Here is a 19068-nt window from a genome sequence, read left to right as displayed (position 1 = left end):
ACACTGGAGTAGGAGACTGTCTCATCTGGTTACTACTAACAAACTGGGGTAGGTACCTGTCTCACCTGGTGACTACTAACACACTGGGGTAGGAGACTGTCTCACTTGGTTACTACTAACACACTGGGGTAGGTACCTGTCTCAACTGGGGACTACTAACACACTGGGGTAGGTACCTGTCTCACCTGGTGACTACTAACACACTGGGGTAGGAGACTGTCTCACCTGGTGACTACTAACACACTGGGGTAGGAGACTGTCTCACCTGGGAACTACCAACACACTGGGGTAGGAGACTGTCTCACTTGGTGACTACTAACACACTGAAGTAGGAGACTGTCTCACCTGAAGACTACTAACACACTGGGGTAGGAGACTGTCTCACCTGGGGACTACTAACACACTGGAGTAGGAGACTGTCTCATCTGGTTACTACTAACAAACTGGGGTAGGTACCTGTCTCACCTGGTGACTACTAACACACTGGGGTAGGAGACTGTCTCACTTGGTTACTACTAACACACTGGGGTAGGTACCTGTCTCACCTGGGGACTACTAACACACTGGGGTAGGTACCTGTCTCACCTGGTGACTACTAACACACTGGGGTAGGTACATGTCTCACCTGGGGATGACTAACACACTGGGGTAGGAGACTCTCACCTGGTGACCACTAACACACTGGGGTAGGTACCTGATCACCTGGTGACTACTAACACACTGGGGTAGGTACCTGTCTCACCTGGTGACTACTAACACACTGGGGTAGGAGACTGTCTCACCTGGTGACTACTAACACACTGGGGTAGGAGACTGTCTCACCTGGGAACTACCAACACACTGGGGTAGGAGACTGTCTCACTTGGTGACTACTAACACACTGAAGTAGGAGACTGTCTCACCTGAAGACTACTAACACACTGGGGTAGGAGACTGTCTCACCTGGGGACTACTAACACACTGGAGTAGGAGACTGTCTCATCTGGTTACTACTAACAAACTGGGGTAGGTACCTGTCTCACCTGGTGACTACTAACACACTGGGGTAGGAGACTGTCTCACTTGGTTACTACTAACACACTGGGGTAGGTACCTGTCTCACCTGGGGACTACTAACACACTGGGGTAGGTACCTGTCTCACCTGGTGACTACTAACACACTGGGGTAGGTACATGTCTCACCTGGGGATGACTAACACACTGGGGTAGGAGACTCTCACCTGGTGACCACTAACACACTGGGGTAGGTACCTGATCACCTGGTGACTACTAACACACTGGGGTAGGAGACTGTCTCACCTGGTGACTACTAACACACTGGGGTAGGAGACTGTCTCACCTGGTGTCTACTAACACACTGGGGTAGGTACCTGTCACACGTGGAGACTACTAACACACTGGAGTAGGAGACTGTCTCACCTGGTGACTACTAACACACTGGGGTAGATACCTGTCTCACCTGGGGACTACCAACAGACTGGGGTAGGTGAATGTCTCACCTGGTGACTACTAACACACTGGGGTAGGTGACTGTCTCACCTGGGGATTACTAACACACTGGGGTAGGTGACTGTCTCACCTGGTGACTACTAACACACTGGGGTAGGTACCCGTCTCACCTGGGGACTACTAACACACTGGGGTGGGTGACTGTCTCACCTGGGGACTACTGACACATTGGGGTATGAGACTGTCTCACCTGGGGACTACTAACACACTGGGGTAGGAAACTGTCACACCTGGTGACTACTAACACACTGGGGTAGGAGACTGTCTCACTTGGGGACTACTAACACTCTGGAGTAGGAGACTGTCTCACTTGGTGACTACTAAAACACTGGAGTAGGATACTGTCTCACCTGGGGACTACTAACACTCTGGAGTAGGAGACTGTCTCACTTGGTGACTACTAACACACTGGAGTAGGAGACTGTCTCACCTGGGGACTACTAACACACTGGGGTAGGAGACTGTCTCACCTGGGGACTACTAACACACTGGAGTAGGAGACTGTCTCATCTGGTTACTACTAACACACTGGGGTAGGTACCTGTCTCACCTGGTGACTACTAACACACTGGGGTAGGAGACTGTCTCACTTGGTGACTACTAACATACTGGGGTAAGTACCTGTCTCACCTGGGGACTACTAACACACTGGGGTAGGTACCTGTCTCACCTGGTGACTACTAACACACTGGGTTAGGTACCTGTCTCACCTGGTGACTACTAACACACTGGAGTAGGAGACTGTCTCACCTGGTGACTACTAACACACTGGGGTAAGTACCTGTCTCACCTGGTGACTACTAACACACTGTGGTAGGTACCTGTCTCACCTGGGGACTACTAACACACGGGGGTAGGTACCTGTCGCACCTGGGGATGACCAACACACTGGGGTAGGTACCTGTCTCGCCTGGTGAGTACTAACACACTGGGGTAGGAGACTGTCTCACCTGGGGACCTCTAACACAATGGGGTAGGAGACTCTCTCACCTGGTGACCACTAACACACTGGGGTAGGTACCTGTCTCACCTGGGGACTACTAACACACTGGGGTAGGAGACTGTCAGCTGGTGACTACTAACACACTGGGGTAGGAGACTGTCTCACCTGGTGACTACTAACACACTGGGGTAGGTACCTGTCTCACCTGGGGACTACTAACACAATGGGGTAGGAGACTCTCTCACCTGGTGACCACTAACACACTGGGGTAGGTACCTGATCACCTGGTGACTACTAACACACTGGGGTAGGAGACTGTCTCACCTGGGGACTACTAACACACTGGGTTAGGAGACTGTCTCACCTGGTGTCTACTAACACACTGGGGTAGGTACCTGCCACACTTGGGGACTACTAACACACTGGGGTAGGTACCTGTCTCACCTGGGGACTACTAACACAATGGGGTAGGAGACTGTCTCACATGGTGACTACTAACACACTTGGTTCAGTGACTGTCTCACCGAGGGATTGCTTACACACACTGGGGTAGGTGTGGTTACAAAGGGCTGTCTTCCAGGTGCCTTCCACATCCAGGTAGACACAGGGCCGGTCTCTGCTGGGCTCGTCTTGGGCCCACCGGTCCATGCTCAAGGGCCAGCCGTCCATCCACCTGAAGTAGCCTTGCGTCTGAAACAACAAACCACTACAGCTGTAAGTCAGTTGGTAGAGCACGGCGCTCCCAACGTCACTCTCATGGGTTTGATTCCTGCTGGCAGCGCCCTGACGATCTGATCTCCATGTTATATTACAGTACACTAGCCTTTCCTGACAATCTGAACTCCATGTTATATTACAGTACACTAGCCTTTCCTGACAATCTGAACTCCATGTTATATTACAGTACACTAGCCTTTCCTGACAATCTGAACAGCTAGGCTTTATCTCAGAGGACACCATTTTGTGGTGCTGCAGACGACCCTGTGGTTGAAACCCACCCGTATCCCCTACAGCAGTCCCGTGACTTCTTCCCGATCACCCAACACATTCCAAGGCCGTCTGGATTCCTACAGATACCCATTAACTTCTATCAAATGTATTTATAAAGCCCTTCTTAGATCAGCTGATGTCACACAGCGCTGTACAGAATCCCAGCCTAAAACCCCAAACAGGAAGCAATGCAGGTGTAGAAGCACCTTGTTACATCTGATGTACCAACCGTTCTCTATCACCCCTCAGATATTATAGTATTACTGATGTACCAACCAGTCTCAATCACCCCTCATATACTATAGTATTACTGATGTACCAACCAGTCTCTATCACCCCTCAGATACTATAGTATTACTGATGTACCAACCGTTTTCTATCACCCCTCAGATACTATAGTAATACTGATGTACCAACCAGTCTCTATCACCCCTCAAATACTATAGTATTACTGATGTACCAACCGGTCTCTATCACCCCTCAGATACTATAGTATAACTGATGTACCAACCAGTCTCTATCACCCCTCAGATACTATAGAATTACTACAACCAGTCTCTATCACCCCTCAGATACTATATTATTACTACAACCAGTCTCTTTCACCCCTCAGATACTATAATATTACTGATGTACCAACCAGTCTCTATTACCCCTCAGATACTATAGTATTAATGATGTACCAACCAGTCTCTATCACCCCTCAGATACTATAGTATTACTACAACCAGTCTCTATCACCCCTCAGATACTATAGTATTACTGATGTACCAACCACTCTCTCTCACCCATCAGATACGATAGTAATACTACAACCAGTGTCTATCACCCCTCAGATACTATAGTATTACTGATGTAACAAACAGTCTCTATCACCCCTCAAATACTATAGTATTACTACAACCAGTGTCTATCACCCCTCAGATACTATAGTATTACTGATGTCCCAACCAGTCTCTATCACCCCTCAGATACTATAGTATTACTGATGTACCAACCAGTCTCTATCACCCCTCAGATACTATAGTAATACTAATGTACCAACCAGTCTCTATCACCCTTCAGATACTATAGTATTACTACAACCAGTGTCTATCACCCCTCAGATACTATAGTATTACTGATGTACCAACCCGTCTCTGTCACCCCTCAGATACTATAGTATTACTGATGTACCAACCAGTCTCTATCACCACTCAGATACTATAGTATTCCTACAACCAGTCTCTATCACCCCTCAGATACTACAGTATTACTGATGTACCAACCAGTCTCTATCACCCCTCAGATACTGTAGAATTACTGATGTACCAACCAGTCTCTATCACCCCTCAGATACTATAGTAATACTGATGTACTAACACGTCTCTATCACCCCTCAGATACTATAGTATTACTGATGTACCAACCAGTCTCTATCACCCCTCAGGTACTATAGTATTACTACAACCAGTCTCTATCACCCCTCAGATACTATAGTATTACTACAACCAGTCTCTATCACCCCTCAGATACTATAGTATTACTGATGTACCAACCAGTCTCTCTCACCCCTCAGATACTATAGTAATACTACAACCAGTCTCTATCACCCCTCAGATACTATAGTATTACTGCAACCAGTCTCTATCACCCCTCAGATACTATAGTATTACTGATGTACCAACCAGTCTCTATCGCCCCTCAGATACTATAGTATTACTGATGTACCAACCAGTCTCTATCACCCCTCAGATACTATAGTATTACTGATGTACCAACCAGTCTCTATCACCCCTCAGATACTATAGTAATACTGCTGTACCAACCAGTCTCTATCACCCCTCAGATACTATAGTATTACAACAACCAGTCTCTATCACCCCTCAGATACTATAGTATTACTACAACCAGTCTCTATCACCCCTCAGATACTATAGCATTACTGATGTACCAACCAGTCTCTGTCACCCCTCAGATACTATAGTATTACTGATGTACCAACCAGTCTCTATCACCCCTCAGATACTATAGTATTACTACAACCCGTCTCTATCACCCCTCAGATACTATAGTATTACTGATGTACCAACATGTCTCTTTCACCCCTCAGATACTATAGTACTACTGATGTACCAACCAGTGTCTCTCACCCCTCAGATACTACAGTATTACTGATGTACCAACCAGTCTCTATCCCCCCTCAGATACTATAGTATTACTGATGTACCAACCAGTCTCTATCACCCCTCAGATACTATAGTATTACTGATATACCAACCAGTCTCTATCACCCCTCAGATACTATAGTATTACTGATGTACCAACCAGTCTCTATCACCCCTCAGATACTATAGTATTACTACAACCAGTCTCTATCACCCCTCAGATACTATAGTATTACTACAACCAGTCTCTATCACCCCTCAGATACTATAGTATTACTACAACCAGTCTCTATCACCCCTCAGAAAACTATAGTATTACTGATGTACCAACCAGTCTCTATCACCCCTCAGATACTATAGTATTACTGATGTACCAACCAGTCTCTATCACCCCTCAGATACTATAGTATTACTTATGATCCATCATGTCTCGAGTATAGAAATGTTCAAAGTTTCACCCAGAATCCAACAGTACCAATAACCTGCCTGTTCTGATGAGGAGTCCGTTGCACCTGAAGAGACAGCTAGTACTGTACCTCATTCCTATTGAGTCCAATCCACAGTGGTGTCTGCAGCTTCAAAGCCTGCAGCTCCAGGTAGGCTGCTGACAGTTCATCCAGGGTGCTAGCCAGCTGGCCCTCCTCAGCCTCACACTGCATCCGGGCTTCGGGCCATGTCCTGTTCTGGGGCAGCACCTTGTAGGAGTCGTTGGCCAGCTTCACCCAGCCTCTAGGTAACATTGTCGGTGTCGGGACTGGGATGCTTGAGTCTAGGAGGGCAGAGCAACACTTAATCACATTACAAATCACAGGGCCGAGGATGGAGACAAAAAGGAGGAGGAAGAAGAGGATGAAGAGTAGGAGAGAGAAACAAGGAGAGAGAGAGAGAAGAGGAGGAGGAGAATGTCTTTTCTCACCAACTTTACGCTGACAGATGAAGCCGTGTGTGTCGTTGCAGGACCTGATTTCCCATTTTCCCAAGATGGAGGAGGAACTGGCCATCACAATACACTGTGAGACAAAGATGATCAATATCGACAACATTCACAGTCACAGACTTAATTCCCTCATATAGTAGAGCTTTGAGCAAAATGTAAGTCTAGCACTTTAAATAATACATTATTAATATGTTATTATATCCGATTTATTGTGTGTAATTCTCATTTTGAATGGTGATAGTTAGTTTAAATTGATCTTACCCGACTAGCCTGAGAGGAAAGCATATCCATGTACATCTACAATTAGAAAACAAAATGGTATACGTTAGTGGTATTTATTAAGAAATTGTTCTAGAGATAGAATAAGCAAAGTAAACAATGGGGGTTTAATCAATGTGTTTCAGTATAATGTGTAAACGATAGGGATTTAGTCAATGTGTTTCAGTATGATATGTAAATGATGGGGATTTAATCAATGTGTTTCAGTATAATATGTAAACGATGGGGATTTAGTCAATGTGTTTCAGTATAATGTGTAAATGATGGGGATTTAGTCAATGTGTTTCAGTATAATATGTAAATGATGGGGATTTAGTCAATGTGTTTCAGTATAATATGTATTTAAACATATGTACAGTATGCCTGTCGGTAGGTGTGTGTGGATATCTGTGTTTGTGTGTATACAAAATGTTTAGTATACAGTGTTTCCACCAAGTATGACCTCTGGGGTGTTTCCACCAAGTATGAACTCTGGGGTGTTTCAAACCAGTATGAACTCTGGGGTGTTTCCACCAAGTATGAACTCTGGGGTGTTTCCACCAAGTATGACCTCTGGGGTGTTTCCAACTAGTATGAACTCTGGGGTTTTTCCACCAAGTATGAACTCTGAGGTGTTTCCACCAAGTATGAACTCTGGGGTGTTTCCAACCAGTATGAACTCTGGGGTGTTTCCACCAAGTATGAACTCTGGGGTGTTTCCAACCAGTATGAACTCTGGGGTGTTTCCACCAAGTATGAACTCTGGGGTGTTTCCACCAAGTATGAACTCTGGGGTGTTTCCACCAAGTATGACCTCTGGGGTGTTTCCAACCAGTATGAACTCTGGGGTGTTTCCACCAAGTATGACATCTGGGGTGTTTCCAACCAGTATGAACTCTGGGGTGTTTCCAACCAGTATGAACTCTGGGGTGTTTCCAGACAGTATGAACTCTGGGGTGTTTCCAACCAGTATGACCTCTGGGGTGTTTCCAACCAGTATGAACTCTGGGGTGTTTCCACCAAGTATGACATCTGGGGTGTTTCCAACCAGTATGAACTCTGGGGTGTTTCCAACCAGTATGAACTCTGGGGTGTTTCCAACCAGTATGAACTCTGGGGTGTTTCCAGACAGTATGAACTCTGGGGTGTTTCCAACCAGTATGACCTCTGGGGTGTTTCCAACCAGTATTACCTCTGAAGACAATCAATGCAACACAATCTTTTTAAAATGTTTTATTTATTATCATTATTATTTTTATTCTACAACTTTCTTTCACTTTGAATTTTTCTGCCTAAAAGGTAAGTAATTAATGATATGTTTTTGCCTACTTGGTTTGTGTAGATATGTAGGCAAAAACATATAATTAATTACTTACCTTTTAGGCAGCAAAATGTGAAGACTTTGCAAAGCGGGTGTAGACTTTCACTAGGTCCTGTGTGTGTATGTCTGTGTTTACTAAAAGTTTGAAGGGACTTTACCTGACTATGGTAAAACCATTGCGATGGGAACATTTTCGACAGTCTCTACAATTAAGAAACAAAATATTATATATTAGTGGTATTTATTAAAAAACATTATTGGTTTAGGGATAAAATTAGCAAATTAAACTCAAAGTAAACTAACACATCATGTCCAGTGTGCCACACAGTGTTCCAGGCTGTAATGTATGTGTATATTATGTAAAATGTTACCTCAATTTTCCCCACTGAGCAAATTTATTAAGGTCTGCTGAGCACAAACTTGAAAGTTGTGAAAATTCTGTGCAACTTCCAGCGCACGTTTACTGTGAACACTGAGGCTGTACCTGCTTTAAGTTACAGTTTTACTGTGAACACTGAGGCAGTACCTGCTGTAAGTTATAGTTTTAACAGTGGACGAGTAGGCAACTGTGGCTATTTGATCATAATGTAGGTCTACCAGAGTTGCCTACCATTAAAAACAATGGAGAAAATGCATCCCATAAAATTTTACATGGAAATAGATGTTCTATCATTCAGCCTACAGTAGCAGCCAATGTGTGGTGTTCAATATAGGCCTACATTCCATGAGACTTATGAAAAACACATGCAGGGCTTGACCTTTAACCTGTTGATCCACTTGTCCTTCAGACAAGGAGGTGACTGAATGTGTTGTTTGATGCAAGAAACCACTTTTAGAAAATTAAAACTCATTATTATTCCCGTACAATTATTACAAAGAATCAGACAAATTATGCAACGCTCTGCCTATTGGCTACTTAGCTTATTCAAGCCGGTCTGAAAATACAACACCGTCCCTTTAAAACATAAAAAAGCTCTTTACCTGACTGGCTTTTCAAAGATGGCTAGAAATGCACACTTTGTACTTTTGTAAGAATAGTTTATTTTATTTCACCTTTATTTAACCAGGTAGGCCAGTTGAGAACAAGTTCTCATTTACAACTGCGACCTGGCCAAGATAAAGCAAAGCAGTGTGACCAAAAACAACACAGAGTTACACATGGGATAAGCAATCGTACAGTCAATATCACAATAGAAAAAATTGTATACAATGTGTGCAAATGAAGCAAGGAGGTAAGGCAATAAATAGGCCAATAGTGGCATCGTAATTACAATTTAGCAATTCACTCTGAAGTGATAACTGAGCTGATGATGATGTGCAAGTAGAGATGCTCGTGTGCAAAAGAGCAGAAAAGTAAATAAAAACAGTACGCTATGTAGTTGTCACGGCCGTCGTCGGAATGAGACAGCGTTTTGAGTGTACATTTTATTTTATTTTGTAAAATGTCTCCAACGAAACAAGGATACAAGGAAATGACCATGAAGCTTATAGTGCCCCTAACAAAGATAACTTCCCACAATGACAAAAGGGGAAAAGGCTGCCGTCGCTGGAGGCTCCTGCCTGAAGGCCGCCACTGGAGACCGTCGCTGGAGGCTCCTGCCTGAAGGCCGCCGCTGGAGACCGTCGTTGGAGGCTCCTGCCTGAAGGCCATCGCTGGAGACCGTCGCTGGAGGCTCCTGCCTGAAGGCCGCCGCTGGAGACCGTCGTTGGAGGCTCCTGCCTGAAGGCCATCGCTGGAGGCTCCTGCCTGAAGGCCATCGCTGGAGGCTCCTGCCTGAAGGCCGCCGCTGGAGACCGTCGTTGGAGGCTTCTTGCCATGGATCATCACTGGAGGCTTCGTGCCATGGATCATCACTGGAGGCTTCGTGCCATGGATCATCACTGGAGGCTTCGTGCCATGGATCATCACTGGAGGCTTCATGCCATGGATCATCACTGGAGTGAGGAGACGTATGGGCAGCCTGGTGCGTGGAGCTGCCACAGGGCTTACCAGGCTGGGGAGACTTACTGGAGGTTTGGTTCTGGGAGCAGGCACAAGGCTCACCAGACTGGGGAGACATAAAGGAGGATTGGTTCTGGGAGCAGGCACAGGGCTCACCCGGCTGGGGAGACATACAGGAGGCCTGGTTCTGGGAACAGGCACAGGACTCACAGGCTGGGGAGACATACAGGAGGCCTGGTTCTGGGAGCAGGCACAGGACTCACAGGCTGGGGAGACATGCAGGAGGCCTGGTTCTGGGAGCAGGCACAGAACTCACAGGCTGGAAAGACTTACAGGAGGCCTGGTTCTTGGAGCAGGCACAGGACTCACCAGGCTGGGGAGACATACAGGAGGCTTGGTTCTGGGAGCAGGCACAGGACTCACAGCCTGGGGAGACATACAGGAGGCTTGGTTCTGGGAGCAGGCACAGGACTCACCAGGCTGGGGAGACATACAGGAGGCCTGGTTCTGGGAGCTGCCACAGGACTCACAGCCTGGGGAGACATACAGGAGGCTTGGTTCTTGGCGGAGGCACCGGATTCACTGGGCCGTGGAGGCGCACTGGAGGTCTCGAGCATAGAGCCTGCACAACCTGTCCTGGCTGGATGGTGACTTTGGCCCGGCACGTGCGGGGAGCTGGAATTTTTGTTGGGGCTGCCTCTCGGGCTTCTGTGCTAGCCTTGACTCCTGGTATCGTTGTTGTTCCTCCCTTGCTACTTCCACCTGTTTCCATGGCAGGGTCTTGTCCCCTGCCATAACCTGCTCCCATGTCCAAGATGTCCTCCACTCTCTCTTCTCCCGGGCCCAGGATTCCTGCTCCTCCTGGCCACGCTGCTTGGTCCATTGGTGTCACGGCCGTCGTCGGAATGAGACGTCGGTATGAGACCAAGGTGCAGCGTTGTGAGCGTAAATTTTTTATTTTGTAAAATGTCGCCAATAAAACAACAAAACAAGGAAACGACCGTGAAGCTTACAAGGGCTATAGTGCCCCTAACAAAGACAACTTCCCACAATGACAAAAGGGAAAAGGCTGCCTAAGTATGATTCCCAATCAGAGATAACGATAGACAGCTGTCCCTGATAGAGAACCATACCAGGCCAAAACATAGAAATACAAAACATAGAAAACAGAACATAGAATGCCCACCCAAATCACACCCTGACCAAACCAAATAGAGACATAACATGTCTCTCTAAGGTCAGGGCGTGACAATGGGGATGATGTAGGTAGATTGGGTGGGCTATTTACAGATGGGCTGTGTACAGCTGCAGCGATCGGTAAGCTGCTCTGAATGCTGACTCTTAAAGTTAGTGAGAGAAATATGTCTCCAACTTCAGTGATTTTTGCAGTTCGTTCCAGTCATTGGCAACAGAGAACTGGAAGGAAAGGCGGCCAAAGGGGTGTTGGCTTTGGGGATGACCAGTGAGATACTGTATACCTGCTGGAGCGCGTGCTACGGGTGGGTGTTGCTATGGTGACCAGTGAGCTGAGATAAGGCAGAGCTTTACCTAGCAAAGACTTATAGATGACCTGGAGCCAGTGGGTTTGGCGACGAATATGAAGCGAGGACCAGCCAACGAGAGCATACAGGTCACAGTAGTGGGTAGTATATGGGGCTTTGGTGACAATATGGATGGCACTGTGATAGACTGCATACAATTCGCTGAGTAGAGTGTTGGAGGCTAATTTGTAAATGACATCGCCGAAGTCAAGGATCAGTAGGACAGTCAGTTTTACGAGGGTATGTTAGGCAGCGTGAGTGAAGGAGGCTTTGCTGCGAAATAGGAAGCCGATTCTAGATTTAATCTTTGATTGGAGATGCTTAATGTGAGTCTGGAAGGAGAGTTTACAGTCTAGCCAAACACCTAGGTATTTGTAGTTGTCCACATATTCTAAGTCAGAACCATCCAGAGTAGTGATGCTAGTCGGGCGGGCAGGTGCGGGCAGCGATCGGTTGAAGTGCATGCATTTCGTTTTACTAGCGTTTAAGAGCAGTTGGAGGCCACTGCAGTAGTGTTGTCTGGCATTGAAGCTCGTTTGGAGGTTTGTTAACACAGTATCCAACGAAGGGCCAGAGGTATACAGAACGGTGTCGTCTGCGTAGAGGTGGGTCAAAGAATCATCAGCAGCAAGAGCGACGTCATTGATGCATACAGAGAAAAGAGTCGGTCCGAGAATTGCACCCTGTGACACCCCCATAGAGACTGCCAGAGGTCCGGACAACAGGCTCTCCGATTTTACACACTGAAGCCTGGAGCCTTGGGCAACTTGCTGCAGTGGGTGTTGAGATGTTGGCCGGGGTAGGGGTAGCCAGGTGGAAAGCATGGTCAGCCATAGAGAAATACTTCTTAAAATTGTTGACTAGGAAGTAGCTATAACTGGGCTAATAACTAGCTAACTAGCAAAACATACACAGGTGGCAACAAGTAGCTCTATGTGTACATGCGTACCTTAATGAAATCCAAGTTTAAGTATTTGACTGCCTGGCCATCGGTCCAGACAAACGCGTCCCGGTTTAAGTTACTCAGTCCAATCCACAGGTCAGTAGCACCAGAAGTCATCTGGGTCGTCAGAAACACTGCAACCATAGAGATAGAAAGAGGACTCATCTTTATATCTGTGTCATTATAGAGTCTGTGACAGCATGGGTAGCTCCATAGAGATAGATAGAGAACTCATCCTTATATCTGTTCCATTATAGCATCTGTGACAGCATGGGCAGCTCCATTGAAGCTGCAACCCATAGGACTCCCCACCCAGTTGACTACTTAAAAATGGTGGATGATGGCAATGTCTAATAACAATGGCAATGTCAAAGATAAAATGGGTTATATCCATGATGAGTCCTCTGTCTCTATGGGCAGCGCAATGAAGGGTTATCTCCATTTTAAAGTGGTACATTTTCTTCTTCGTTGACAAACCATAGGTAACCAAATTTGATGAAGACAATGCTCCAATCATTGGCTGATTTCTCTAAACCCATAGAAATCCCCACCCAGTTGACTACTTTAAAATGGTGGAATCCCTCAACCCACAGGAGAGAGTGTTGGTCAGGAGAGAACAGGATGGATCATCACTGACTGACTGACATGTGGCTGATGGTACTGTCATTTCCATCTGTAAAACAAGATGTTACTGACACTAATAGTAGCATCCATGGGATGTTTATGTGCATGACTGTCTGGAACATGTCACTTGATCAGCTGATCAGTTTAGGGTCAGTGGTGTTGTCTGTGGGTGTTAAATACCTGCCAGTCTAAGAGAAGTTCATTCAGTATATATATATATTTTGCTGTGGTGTAAAGTATTTTAGTCCATACATTTTTCATGGCACTCTAAAGTACTTGTTACATAAGTCATTTTAAATGATTTATACTTTTACTTTTGAAACTTAAGTATATTTAAAACCAAATACTTTTAGACTTTTACTCAAGTATCATTTTACTGGGTGACTTTGAATTTTACTGGAGTCATTTTCTATTAACGCATCTTTACTTTTACTGACGTATAAAAATTGGGTACTTCTTCCACCACTGATTTGTTTATAAAGTATGTTGTATGTTTTAGGATCAATAGAGGTGATAGGTAGGAGAAAGAGCTATGGTCTTACATGTACTCCAGAGGGAGGGTCTTAGACCGCCACAGATGAGGGGTCATTTACAGGTTAAAATAATCTCACCTTGCTCCCGCCTACTGGCGATGGACGCCAGGTTAGCTCCCATGGATTGGCAGTACGATCTGGCCTCGAGCCAGGAACAAGGCACCCGGTATCCAATCAATTTGTAGCACTATAATCAAATCAATAAACAATAAATCAAGTTGATTCAAGTTGATTGATTATAGGCAAACACTTTGAGTTAGACTTCCATTCTCAAAGCCTGTTGTAAAACTGTATCGCCTGTTTTCATGTGAAAGACATTCAACATATTATTATTACATAATCATTATTTTAACACTCTTCCTGTGTAACCTTTGATCTCTGACCTTAGGATCCATTCTCTCCTCTTACTGACCTTAGACTGGTAGCGGACCCATTCCGGGGGGCAGCCTCCTGTGGGGGGGGCAGTAGGGGGCACGGTGCTGTTCACTGGGGGGGAACCACTCCTCTCACAGATGGATCTCATTTCAGTGCCACAGTTATAGTCATGCCAGAAACCTGGAGACACAGACACATAGTTATAGTCATGCCAGAAACCTGAAGACACATAGTTGTAGTCATGCCAGAAATCTGTAGACACAGACACATAGTTATAGTCATGCCAGAAACCTGGAGACACAGATACATAGTTATAGTCATGCCAGAAACCTGAAGACACAGTTATAGTCATGCCAGAAACCTGGAGAAACAAATATAGTCAAGCCAGAGACCTGGAGACACAGTTATAGTCATGCCATAAACCTGGAGACACAGTTATAGTCAAGCCAGAAACCTGGAGACACAGTTATAGTCATGCCAGAAACCTGGAGACACAGACACATAGTTATAGTCATGCCAGAAACCCGGAGACACAGACACACAGTTATAGTCATGCCAGAAACCTGAAGACACATAGTTATAGTCATGCCAGAAACCTGAAGACACAGACACACAGTTATAGTCATGCCAGAAACCTAGAGACACACAGTTATAGTCATGCCAGAAACCTGGAGACACAGACACATAGTTATAGTCATGCCAGAAACCTGGAGACACAGACACATAGTTATAGTCATGCCAGAAACCTGAAGACACATAGTTATAGTCATGCCAGAAACCTGGAGACACAGTTATAGTCATAGTCATGCCAGAAACCTGGAGACACAGACACACAGTTATAGTCATGCCAGAAACCTGGAGACACAGACACATAGTTATAGTCATGCCAGAAACCTGGAGACACAGACACACAGTTATAGTCATGCCAGAAACCTGGAGACACAGACACACAGTTATAGTCATGCCAGAAACCTGGAGACACAGACACATAGTTATAGTCATGCCAGAAACCTGGAGACACAGACACACAGTTATAGTCATGCCAGAAACCTGGAGACACAGGCACATAGTTATAGTCATGCCAGAAACCTGGAGACACAGACACACAGTTATAGTCATGCCAGAAACCTAGAGACACATAGTAATAGTCATGCCAGAAACCTGGAGACACAGACACACACAGTTATAGTCATGCCAGAAACCTGAAGACACATAGTTATAGTCATGCCAGAAACCTGGAGACACAGTTATAGTCATAGTCATGCCAGAAACCTGGAGACACAGACACACAGTTATAGTCATGCCAGAAACCTGGAGACACAGACACATAGTTATAGTCATGCCAGAAACCTGGAGACACAGACACACCGTTATAGTCATGCCAGAAACCTGGAGACACAGACACATAGTTATAGTCATGCCAGAAACCTGGAGACACAGACACACAGTTATAGTCATGCCAGAAACCTGGAGACACAGACACACAGTTATAGTCATGCCAGAAACCTGGAGACACAGACACATAGTTATAGTCATGCCAGAAACCTGGAGACACAGACACACAGTTATAGTCATGCCAGAAACCTGGAGACACAGGCACATAGTTATAGTCATGCCAGAAACCTGGAGACACAGACACACAGTTATAGTCATGCCAGAAACCTAGAGACACATAGTAATAGTCATGCCAGAAACCTGGAGACACAGACACACAGTTATAGTCATGCCAGAAACCTGGAGACACATAGTTATAGTCATGCCAGAAACCTGGAGACACAGACACACAGTTATAGTCATGCCAGAAACCTGGAGACACACAGTTATAGTCATGACAGAAACCTGGAGACACAGACACACAGTTATAGTCATGCCACAAACCTGGAGACACAGAAACACAGTTATAGTCATGCCAGAAACCTGGAGACGCATAGTTATAGTCATGCCAGAAACCTGAAGACACAGACACATAGTTATAGTCATGCCAGAAACCTGGAGACACAGTTATAGTCATGCCAGAAACCTGGAGACACACAGTTATAGTCATGCCAGAAACCTGGAGACACAGACACAAAGTTATATTCATGCCAGAAACCTGGAGACACAGACACATAGTTATAGTCATGCCAGAAACCTGGACACACAGTTATAGTCATGCCAGAAACCTGGAGACACACAGTTATAGTCATGCCAGAAACCTGGAGACACAGTTATAGTCATGCCAGAAACCTGGAGACACAGTTATAGTCAAGCCAGAAACCTGAACACTCAGACACACAGTTATAGTCATGCCAGAAACCTGAAGACACAGACACATGGTTATAGTCATGCCAGAAACCTGGAGACACAGTTATAGTCATGCCAGAAACCTGGAGACACACAGTTATAGTCATGCCAGAAACCTGGAGACACAGACACACAGTTATAGTCATGCCAGAAACCTGGAGACACACAGTTAAAGTCATGCCAGAAACCTGGAGACACAGTTATAGTCATGCCAGAAACCTGGAGACACAGTTATAGTCAAGCCAGAAACCTGAACACTCAGACACACAGTTATAGTCATGCCAGAAACCTGAAGACACAGACACATAGTTATAGTCATGCCAGAAACCTGGAGACACAGACACACAGTTATAGTCATGCCAGAAACCAAAACACACACAGTTATAGTCATGCCAGAAACCTGGAGACACAGACACACAGTTATAGTCATGCCAGAAACCTGAAGACACAGTTATAGTCATGCCAGAAACCTGAAGACACACAGTTATAGTCATGCCAGAAACCTGGAGACACAGACACATAGTTATAGTCATGCCAGAAACCTGGAGACACAGTTATAGTCATGCCAGAAACCTGGAGACACAGTTATAGTCATGCCAGAAACCTGGAGACACAGACACATAGTTATAGTCATGCCAGAAACCTGGAGACACAGTTATAGTCATGCCAGAAACCTGAAGACACAGTTATAGTCATGCCAGAAACCTGGAGACACACAGTTATAGTCATGCCAGAAACCTGGAGACACAGACACAAAGTTATAGTCATGCCAGAAACCTGGAGACACAGACACATAGTTATAGTCATGCCAGAAATCTGGAGACACAGGTATAGTCATGCCAGAAACCTGGAGACACACAGTTATATTCATGCCAGAAACATGGAGACACAGTTATAGTCAAGCCAGAAACATGAAGACACACAGTTATAGTCATGCCAGAAACCTGGAGACACACAGTTATAGTCAAGCCAGAAACCTGAAGACACACAGCTATAGTCATGCCAGAAACCAAAACACACACAGTTATAGTCATGCCAGAAACCTGGAGACACAGACACACAGTTATAGTCATGCCAGAAACCTGGAGACACAGTTATAGTCATGCCAGAAACCTGGAGACACAGTTATAGTCATGCCAGAAACCTGAACACTCAGACACACAGTTATAGTCATGCCAGAAACCTGAACACTCAGACACATAGTTAAAGTCATGCCAGAAACCTGAAGACACAGACACATAGTTATTGTCATGCCAGAAACCTGGAGACACAGTTATAGTCATGCCAGAAACCTGGAGACACAGACACATAGTTATAGTCATGCCAGAAACCTGAACACACAGACACACAGTTATAGTCATGCCAGAAACCTGAAGACACAGTTATAGTCATGACAGAAACCTGGATACACATAGTTATAGTCATGCCAGAAACCTGGAGACACAGTTATAGTCATGCCAGAAACCTGGAGACACAGTTATAGTCATGCCAGAAACCTGAAGACACAGTTATAGTCATGCCAGAAACCTGGAGACACAGACACACAGTTATAGTCAAGCCAGAAACATGAAGACACACAGCTATAGTCATGCCAGAAACCAAAACACACACAGTTATAGTCATGCCAGAAACCTGAAGACACAGCTATAGTCATGCCAGAAACCTGGAGACACAGACACATAGTTATAGTCATGACAGAAACCTGAAGACACAGACACACAGTTATAGTCATGCCAGAAACCTGGAGACACAGACACATAGTTATAGTCATGCCAGAAACCTGGAGACACATAGTTATAGTCATGCCAGAAACCTGAAGACACATAGTTATAGTCATGCCAGAAACCTGAAGACACAGACACACAGTTATAGTCATGCCAGAAACCTGGAGACACAGACACATAGTTATAGTCATGCCAGAAACCTGGAGACACAGACACATAGTTATAGTCATGCCAGAAACCTGGAGACACAGACACACAGTTATAGTCATGCCAGAAACCTGGAGACACACAGTTATAGTCATGACAGAAACCTGGAGACACAGACACACAGTTATAGTCATGCCACAAACCTGGAGACACAGAAACACAGTTATAGTCATGCCAGAAACCTGGAGACGCATAGTTATAGTCATGCCAGAAACCTGAAGACACAGACACATAGTTATAGTCATGCCAGAAACCTGGAGACACAGTTATAGTCATGCCAGAAACCTGGAGACACACAGTTATAGTCATGCCAGAAACCTGGAGACACAGACACAAAGTTATATTCATGCCAGAAACCTGGAGACACAGACACATAGTTATAGTCATGCCAGAAACCTGGAGACACAGTTATAGTCATGCCAGAAACCTGGAGACACACAGTTATAGTCATGCCAGAAACCTGGAGACACAGTTATAGTCATGCCAGAAACCTGGAGACACAGTTATAGTCAAGCCAGAAACCTGAACACTCAGACACACAGTTATAGTCATGCCAGAAACCTGAAGACACAGACACATGGTTATAGTCATGCCAGAAACCTGGAGACACAGTTATAGTCATGCCAGAAACCTGGAGACACACAGTTATAGTCATGCCAGAAACCTGGAGACACAGACACACAGTTATAGTCATGCCAGAAACCTGGAGACACACAGTTAAAGTCATGCCAGAAACCTGGAGACACAGTTATAGTCATGCCAGAAACCTGGAGACACAGTTATAGTCAAGC

General features: G+C 45.3%; 1 protein-coding gene across 1 annotated transcript in view; it reads right to left on the bottom strand.

Annotated features, from left to right (window-relative positions):
• LOC139377204 (macrophage mannose receptor 1-like) overlaps positions 1-19068 on the bottom strand; it is a 102286-nt gene that overhangs the window by 12672 nt on the left and 70546 nt on the right. The window contains exons 20-27 of the mRNA XM_071120205.1: positions 14101-14243; positions 13767-13875; positions 12538-12665; positions 8264-8308; positions 6788-6823; positions 6506-6599; positions 6126-6358; positions 2977-3142 (exon numbers count right to left, since the gene is read on the bottom strand). Coding sequence (XP_070976306.1) covers positions 2977-3142; positions 6126-6358; positions 6506-6599; positions 6788-6823; positions 8264-8308; positions 12538-12665; positions 13767-13875; positions 14101-14243 — 954 coding nt within the window. The remainder of the gene's footprint in view (positions 1-2976; positions 3143-6125; positions 6359-6505; positions 6600-6787; positions 6824-8263; positions 8309-12537; positions 12666-13766; positions 13876-14100; positions 14244-19068) is intronic.

Source organism: Oncorhynchus clarkii, chromosome 20, assembly GCF_045791955.1.
Source record: "Oncorhynchus clarkii lewisi isolate Uvic-CL-2024 chromosome 20, UVic_Ocla_1.0, whole genome shotgun sequence".
Lineage (NCBI taxonomy): Eukaryota > Metazoa > Chordata > Actinopteri > Salmoniformes > Salmonidae > Oncorhynchus > Oncorhynchus clarkii.
This window is presented reverse-complemented; position numbering and strand designations above follow the sequence as displayed.